General features: G+C 36.6%; 1 protein-coding gene across 1 annotated transcript; it reads left to right on the top strand.

The window, feature by feature from the left end:
- Nucleotides 1–4,159: 4,159 nt before the first annotated feature.
- LOC149255742 (subtilisin-like protease SBT5.3) lies at nucleotides 4,160–8,309 on the top strand. Its single transcript, XM_089455124.1, has 3 exons — nucleotides 4,160–4,756; nucleotides 7,850–8,039; nucleotides 8,158–8,309. Exons 1-3 carry the CDS (start codon nucleotides 4,160–4,162, stop codon nucleotides 8,307–8,309), a joined length of 939 nt encoding a protein of 312 aa, XP_089311250.1.
- Nucleotides 8,310–8,609: the final 300 nt, after the last annotated feature.

The raw sequence follows: 8,609 nt of genomic DNA, 5'->3' as shown, positions 1-8,609 counted from the left end.
ACAACATTCTACCGTCCTCTGTAGTTAGCTATTGACATCTCAACCAACATGACAGGCCTACTAATAATGTAATGCAACTTGGAAAACTAAAGAGATGTTGGTTATAGGTGGCCTCTTGAAAGTTCACTTGAAAACACCCTACAAAATTACTTTCCTCTGTTCTCAGAGTAGGCAATATAATACTTGCCACTCTCTCTTGAGAAAACCTCAGGTGCCTTCCTTTCAGGCTTCGGTTGGTAGTAGGTGGAAACAAAAAACTAATGCCAACTTTGTCATCTGGCCATTCCCACTATATTTAACCCGTTTTTGAAATTTTAGCCTGCTTTTCTAATCACCAAGCTGTGCAAGGAGACCAACTGGCTCCCCTTGAATTAAGGGGATCTCTTTTACATTATATTTACCTTGACTACAACATTGGTGAAATCATTACAAGGTTTATACTCTGCTGTGGTTTTTATCATTATGATTTGGGTGGGTATCCCTTGAAAAACAGACAAGAATCATCTGTTATGTGTGACAGGACTTCCAGTGCCTACACAGTACCTCACCTCGTCCCCACGCAATCCATTGTTTTTGTGCTTAGGTTTATTCATTAACTTCTCAACATCTAGTTTTAGGAATATTCTTGTAGATGCAATTGGGTCTATAACAAACAAAACACGCTGCAGAAATTGGCCCTTGTACGGTTCAAATACAACTCTAGAAGCTTCACTGGAATAAGAAATATGCCAATGCTGTAAGGAATAACAATTGTTCATATACTACCAATTTATTTAATTTTTAGAGTGCATCTAAAATTGTTTAGGAAAAAAAACAATTTTAATTCATTAAGAAATTGTTGTTTCCTTGTTGCAGTCCTTAATTTGAATAGTCATACAATGCTTGCAGGTATTGGATAGTCGACAGGGACCCCTATTGACTAATTATGCCAGACCATAAGTAGGTACATTAATGGTTACTACGGGATCAAAACTCTGTCAACATGTATGTTGTCTTACTAAATTCTTTTCACTTTGCATCTTCAAAGCAATATCTGTATGAATTCTATGATTTTATTTTATTTAGAATCCTCTTAATGTGTATGTACATGGCTTCTTTTTCAGTAGTTTACTTAGCTACAAATTGTTTTTCAAGCCATGAAAACATTATTGGTGCAGAGGACTGGCCATGTTTGTCTTTTTGTTTAAACCATGTGTTTACTAAATATTACTAAATGTTTATAAAGATATGCTTAGTTGATAAACCAGTTAGAAGTGGATCAAACATAAACCTCAATATATGTTTAGATAGACCAATGATGGAAAGCTAGAAACGAGACGAGGAAACATCAAAAGAGTGTAGTCAATCAAGTCTACTTAAGAAAGAAAAGATTAGATAGGCTAATTGAGCACCATATATTGCATCACATATTCACTGTTTGAGCTAGCATTTAGGAGGCTAGACAGAATCACTTGAAGTTGTATTGCTTCTGTGTTGATTTTATGAAGGCCTTTCACCCTGCCTCTTTATATGCTTTGAAATTTTCACTCTCCAAATTGCTGTCTGCAACGGGAAATTGATTGGGGGAAAATATTTCATCAAGGGGCGTGATGCTGAAAATAAACCTTTGAATCTCTCTGAAACAGGGGAATTTCTCTCTGCGTGAGACAAATCTGGACATGGAACTCATACTCTGTCTACAGCAGGGGAAAATTTAATGAAAAATGAAAAGTATATATTGACATGCAAAAGGGATTGCAAAAGGAGGAGCCCCTCATGCTAGAGTTGCAAGTTATAAAGTTTGTTGGCCTACAGATTCAAGCGTCTACAATTGCTATGATGCAGATATTCTTGTAGCATTCGATGAAGGGATACATGATGGAGTTGATGTGTTCTCAGTTTCTCTAGGAGGTCAACCTCCCATTTCGGATTATTTTCAAGATTCAATTTCAATTGGATCGTTCCATGCAGTTCAATTCCTCCCACCAAACGTTCAACATGTCAATGAATGTAGAGTTGTCTACCAACAGAGAGAGAGAGAGTTCTTTATGGTTAAATATATGATTTTTGTGTTGATGAAGTCCACTGTTGGAAGAAAACCCATTAACCAAAGCTAAAGAATATGAAAGGTGAGATACGATCATGGCGATTTTGTAACACTTAGATGGAGATAGTAAACAACATGGATAGTGTGTGCACCAATTCCCTGAACTTGCAGCTGGTGCCTTTCAGCTTAGAGTTACTAAAGAAGTCGAAGAGAAAGAGATAGAAATAGAGGCAAAAAGGAATCCCGCAAAGAGAAAACAAAGATAGTGGCAAAGACAAAGAAGGAAGCACAATAGGACAAATATCTCATTACAGAGTAGAAGGAACAAAACCAATGTGGTTCTGACTAGAGAGTTTTGGAATGTTGATAAGAGCTAACCCCTGAATAGTTCCCCTATACTCTAACTGAGATGTGAATATTTAACCCTCTAAAACCATATCCTCCATATTCCAATAAATGAACTTCATCTTCATAAAGATCAACTAATACCTTAACCATAGAATTTTTGTAGGAACCCTCTATCCATCCTCCCACAAATTCATTTGTTCCTTATGTTTCTATTCATATTTGAAGGTATTTTTGTCAACATAATAAACAAACAAGTTCTCCCTGATTTCTCCTTTTTTCGTATAATTTTCTTGCTACTCTATTCTTCTTGGATGAAGGAAAAAAAACTTCTTGTTTAAATGCTTCATAAAAATCAAGTTTACTTAAAAGATACACTAATTAGGGATTTTTTTCCTAAACATTTTAATAAAACTACTATAATCCTTCATAATATAAAGTAGAGACCTTCATAATATTGCCTTATCATATTGATTCAATTGAATTTAGTAACTAGAAATAACATAAGGAACAAGCATCCCAACCTATATGTATTTATACTAGTTAAAGATATTTCATTTAGATATATATATATATATATATATATATATATATATATCATCTTCTTATATACTTTTAAGGACATAAAATTCATTAATTATAACACATGATAAGTTGAAGGTGGCTATTCATGATACTTCTTCTTAAAATCTCTCAGTTTTTATAACTATTCATCTTTCATTGTTGAAATGCATTGAAACTATGCGATATGGAATAGGGAATGACGCAAAAGTGAACCTGACCATAAGCATCTCTTGCGACACAATGCCATAAATCGATAAAAAATTATAACTCCCTTTGGGCCTAGCCTAGTTAAGGGGAATATACATAAAGGAAAATACGACTTGTTTAGTACCTTATGCACATGCCTCAGTGGTATTTCCTTATGGTTCTTTTGTCTACATCATGTTTAGGTTTCTTCGTCGTCCATTGCACAGTAAATTAGGAAGGCACTTACCATGACTCTCTAGTAACATTGTTTTTTATCACATACTCAAGCATCTTGGCATGGACAAGATGGGGCACATTAATCTATCAAAAGAGTAATGCCTACTAGCATGAAAACCCACTAAACACTGATCCAATTCGAGAAGAGATTGAAGGGAAATCTATGTTGATATGGATACTTCAGGTCCTAGGAGACTCCAGGCCAGGCTGCACTCTAGAATCTATGCCCCTTTTGGTGAATAATTTGCAAACTTGTCTAGTAAATTTGAATTGTTTTATTTACCCCTAAAAAATGTTAGACTAAATTAAATAACTTATATTAAAGAATAGTTGTGTTTGGAAGTCTCTTAAATACCATATTCTATTTTGGTTTAAACTGGAATATCAGAAGTGACCCTAACTACAATGATTAAACGAATTTAGTTCTGGATATATATGCAACCGTGAAAGAAACAGGCACCATGATTCAGACAATTGAAATAATATGTTTACTAAATATTACTAAATGTTTATAAAGATATGCTTAGTTGATAAACCAGTTAGAAGTGGATCAAACGCAAACCTCAATATATGTTTAGATAGACCAATGATGGAAAGCTAGAAACGAGACGAGGAAACATCAAAAGAGTGTAGTCAATCAAGTCTACTTAAGAAAGAAAAGATTAGACAGGTTAATTGAGCACCAGATAGTGCATCACATATTCACTGTTTGAGCTAGCATTTAGGAGGCTAGACAGAATCACTTGAAGCTGTACTGCTTCTGTGTTGATTTTATGAAGGCCTTTCACACTGCCTCTTTATATGCTTAGAAAGTTTCACTCTCCAAATTGTTGTCTGCAACAGGAAATTGATTGGGGAAGATATTTCATCAAGGGGCGTGATGCTGAAAATAAACCTTTGAATCTCTCTGAAACAGGGGAATTTCTCTCTACCCGAGACAAATATGGACATGGAACTCATGCTCTGTCTACAGCAGGGGGGAATTTCGTGAAAAATGCAAGTATATATCGACATGCAAAAGGGATTGCAAAAGGAGGAGCCCCTCATGCTAGAGTTGCAAGTTATAAAGTTTGTTGGCCTACAGATTCAAGCGGCTACAATTGCTATGATGCAGATATTCTTGCAGCATTCGATGAAGGGATACATGACGGAGTTGATGTGTTCTCAGTTTCTCTGGGAGGTCAACCTCCCATTCTGGATTATTTTCAAGATTCAATTTCAATTGGATCATTCCATGCAGTTCAAAGAGGGAAGGTTTTCGTCTGTTCCGCCGCAAATCTTGGTCCAAGACCGGCGACAGTTCAAAATGTGGCACCTTGGATCATAACTGTGGGAGCAAGCAGCATCGACAGAGCATACCCTTCGAGTGTTCATCTCGGAAACAACATAACATATATAGTAAGTACGGTTTATTGGCATTCCTAATTATTTTATGTTTTACAATTTTTTTAGTTTTCTGAAGAAATTTTATTTGGATTATATTTTTTTGTTTTTTAAATGTTGTTTCTGAATTTAGTGTTGTATCAACTGTTATATATTGGGACCACTACCTTAAGAACATGAGACTAACTTCCTAATCAAAATAATAATAAAGGTTTCGAAATTTACTAAGACCTACAGGTTTGGAAATTTACTAAGACCTACAATTTAACAAGATATCAAAACCTTGACCGATATTAGATTCCCAAGTCACCTAGGAATTAGGGTGTTGGAAGAACAGAAAAACCCCATAGCACTTATAATTTACAAAATTCATAGATTAAACCTATGATTCAAATAAATCCTAAAAACATATGCAAATAATGGTAAAGGTTTGGTATTACTAAGGCTTGCGGGTAAACACAACATTCAGTGTCTTTAAAAACTCTGTAACACCATTTTTTTTAAAGTTCATGAATCCAACAAATCTCTACCAATTTTCAAGTAAATTTGACAACAAAGAGGCCAAAAATTTCTTCAAAAGGTAGAACAGTTGCACTACGGACGGCAGGCTGGCTTAGTGCTTCTTCTCTAGTTAAGTAATGAAGCGCGTTTAATTCATCTTATGAAATTCGATTTACCAGTATTCCCATAAGGCCCGAGGGTGGAAATCTATCCCCGCAACATGGAACGGCTAAATATATTTCATCATGTTTTCTTGGAAAGCATTGTCATTGAAAGATGCATTGTTTGGAGACTAATAAATACAAGTATTAGGGAATCAATTCAAAAGAAAAAAAATGCAATGGAGGATATCTAGAATAACGGTGAAGTTTTTCATAATACCATGGCCACTCTTGAGTGTGAGGATACAGGTTTCGTAAAATGCCACAAGAAGCAAGAAGCAATGATGTTTAGAACTCAAACGACTACGATCTAATATCTTATCTTTTAATTTTATTGAGAACGGCATCGACAAGTTACATTCATGAGCTTGACACACAGCGGTACACATACAACAAAATGAACATTCATTATTTTCACAGAATCCCAGAATCAAAATCCTTTGAAGACATTTGTACAGGGTGCTGGTGCCGGATAACACAAAAGGTATGGGTTCAAAAATATAGTTTCATTATCAAGAGTAAAGTTACCAAGCTCAACTCGCCTAAGAGTGAGGATTGACTAGTGATCCGGGAAAACTCACGAGCTGACTCATAAAACTTCAAATAAAACCACCAAATTTCAGAATAAAAGAGATTTTCCATTCATAGTCAGGCTTGCAAAGGTTAATAATGCATATTTTCAATAATAACTCTTTTCGAAATAGAAAGATGATACTATTTACCACAAAAGGCTCGGGATTTTGGAATGTTTGACACATCTTCTGGTTGTCTGCTATGATAGAAGGTTAGAAACAGAAGCATATGGACAAACCTTAAATATGAAATCAGAAAAACCACCTCCGAAGCACATAGCAAAGAAATAATAATGAAATGAGAGTGAAATTAATTCCTGATGAATTAAGAAAACACTTTATATAGTGAAAGCTTGAGTGATAGAAGCAAAACTATTACCATGAATAGACGAAGGGAACAGTGCAAAGAGTTACATGCCATCAAATAACCATGTTAAACATTTGTAGAAATTCAACATTTTTTTATGGTGAATATTACATTAGATGGGGAATGCTTCGTTCGGTCTGGGAACTTACAAGTTGTAAAGGTGAAGCTCTGCTCGACGCTCTCTGCTCCTCTGCTCCTCAAACTAGCTGCTCCACACTCTCTGCTCTGAACTTACTCCGGAGAATTAGCTGCTCGACACTCTCTGCTCTGAACTTACTCCGGACTCCGGACAAGGCATTTGTAGACCACCGTGGATGCCTCTGCATATGCAAACAACTGGCACTTGCAGGATGCAGGACACTGCATGCATGACACGGAGAACAGGTAGCAAAAACTTAGGACAAACTAAGTGGTGCTTTTGATAAAATGTTCATCTCTGAAAACTTTGGATATCTTATTTTTGCCCCGAACATAATGTCTTGAAAGCTGCGAAGCGCGCAATAAGACCCCCAACTTTGTTGTCCAATAAAAAATTACGTAATAAATTTTATATTATTTTTTAATATGAAAACTTTGGTTAAAGTTGTGATGTACAGCAATATTTTTTGGTCAAACAAGAGATTAATACGTCGTCAACGCACAATCGATCGCTAAGAGTCCCAGGTAGGGACTAATAATGAGTACCCCCTACCCCATGTTACTATAAGCTCTTTATATATAATTTAAAATTATGCTCATTTAAAATGGGTAGGTTGGGCACTTTGACATAATTTAAAATTATGCTCATTTAAAAAATTACTTGAAATGATCTAGCTGATCATTTAAAATTATGTTTAATTTATTATTTAAAAGATTAATAAATTAGAGAAAGTTTTGTGATTTTTTTTAAATAATTTTCATGTGTTTGTGTTTTATATTTTATTTATGAGTTTGATTTCATAATATTTAAATGTTTTAAATAAGTGAAAATATTGTTTGATTTCATAGTTTTGGAATGCATTAAATAAGTAAAAAGTGTTTCAGGGTGTGATGGTCATTTAAAATCATGTTCAATTTACTATTTAAAAGATCCATCAATTCAAAGAAGTTTTATGGTTTTCTTTCTTGATAATTTCCATGTATTTGTGTTTCATGTTCTGTCGTATGAGTTTGAATTTATAGTATTTAAATGTTTTAAATAAGTGAAAATATTGTTTGATTTCATAGTTTTTGAATGCTTTAAATAACTAAAAAAGTGTCCCAACCGGGTGAGTGTGAAAATCCAATGCCCTCTGTAAGGACCTGCGGTTCTGCCCGAGGTGCGACCGCGTTCAACAATGGACGAGCGGTTGGGAAACTTGAACAAACGAGCTCAGACTTGATGTGCGATGGATACAAGTAAAAATGCGCACGAATGAAGGAGTGCGAACAGGTTTATATACGTGTGGGAGCATGGATGATTTCCCACAGGCCAACCCACATTTGGAACGAAGCTGACATGTATTATGATGGCATTTGCGAAGAGTAGGGGTGTGCGTTTACATGGTGGACGAGTCGGCTTGGGCAAGCCAACTCGCCCAACCATCCTTATATATACAACGAGGTGTTGGAGCAAAATTTCATCAATTCGACAAGCAAAGTCTTCAAGGAAGAGGTGCGTAGAAAATGCCGCAGCAAAGAGGAAGGCACAGATGGTTATGCGCCCAAGTCTTGGGCAGGTCGCTTGAACGCACAAGTCTAAACGAAGGCGTAGGGTGAGGAGTGCCCGTCGGTCGAAGTAGGGTGTGCACGGGTAAGGCATGGGCGCCCGGTTGTGAAAAACGTGCACGGGTGAAGGCGTGGGCGCTCGGTTGTGCGAAGGCGCACAGGTGAAGGCGTGGAGGACCCAATTATGTGGTTGTGGGGTTGTGCACAGGTTCTTGGGTAGCTTGGGTGAGCGCCCGCCCGTCGTGCAGAGGCAAAGGCGGAAGGTGTGCACGGTGAAATGAAATAAAGTCGTTTGTGCAAAGGGGGTGTCTTGGTGACTTGGTGGAGTCACCTGCCTGTCGTGCACGAAGACAAGGTTCAATTGTGAAGTGCGGAAGGGAGCTCGTGTGAGGGCGCACCCACCCGAATTGGGCAAGGAAATCTTGGTTGTCACACGGTGGTGTGACAAGGTTGTAAATTTGGCTAAGTATGAAACTTGGTGTTTCCAAGTATACCTGTAAAGCTTTGTAACATTGAAGACTGTATAATATATATTTCGGGCATACTCATTGTTCAGGGACTTGCCCCTACCTTTATACTGT

The sequence above is a fragment of the Pinus tabuliformis genome, chromosome 7, assembly GCF_031772625.1.
Source record: "Pinus tabuliformis cultivar Carrire ecotype Pingquan chromosome 7, CPIR1, whole genome shotgun sequence".
In the NCBI taxonomy this organism is placed as follows: domain Eukaryota; kingdom Viridiplantae; phylum Streptophyta; class Pinopsida; order Pinales; family Pinaceae; genus Pinus; species Pinus tabuliformis.
The sequence above is the reverse complement of the archived record's forward strand: the minus strand, read 5'-3'. Positions and strand labels throughout refer to the sequence as shown.

Coding starts and splice junctions, on each gene's coding strand:
- LOC149255742 (XM_089455124.1), top strand. CDS start 4,160: ATGCTTAGAAAGTTTCACTCTCCAAATTGTTGTCTGCAACAGGAAATT. Junction 4,757..7,849: donor GAAACAACATAACATATATA/GTAAGTACGGTT, acceptor TGCGAAGAGTAG/GGGTGTGCGTTTACATGGTG. Junction 8,040..8,157: donor TGCGCCCAAGTCTTGGGCAG/GTCGCTTGAACG, acceptor GCACGGGTGAAG/GCGTGGGCGCTCGGTTGTGC.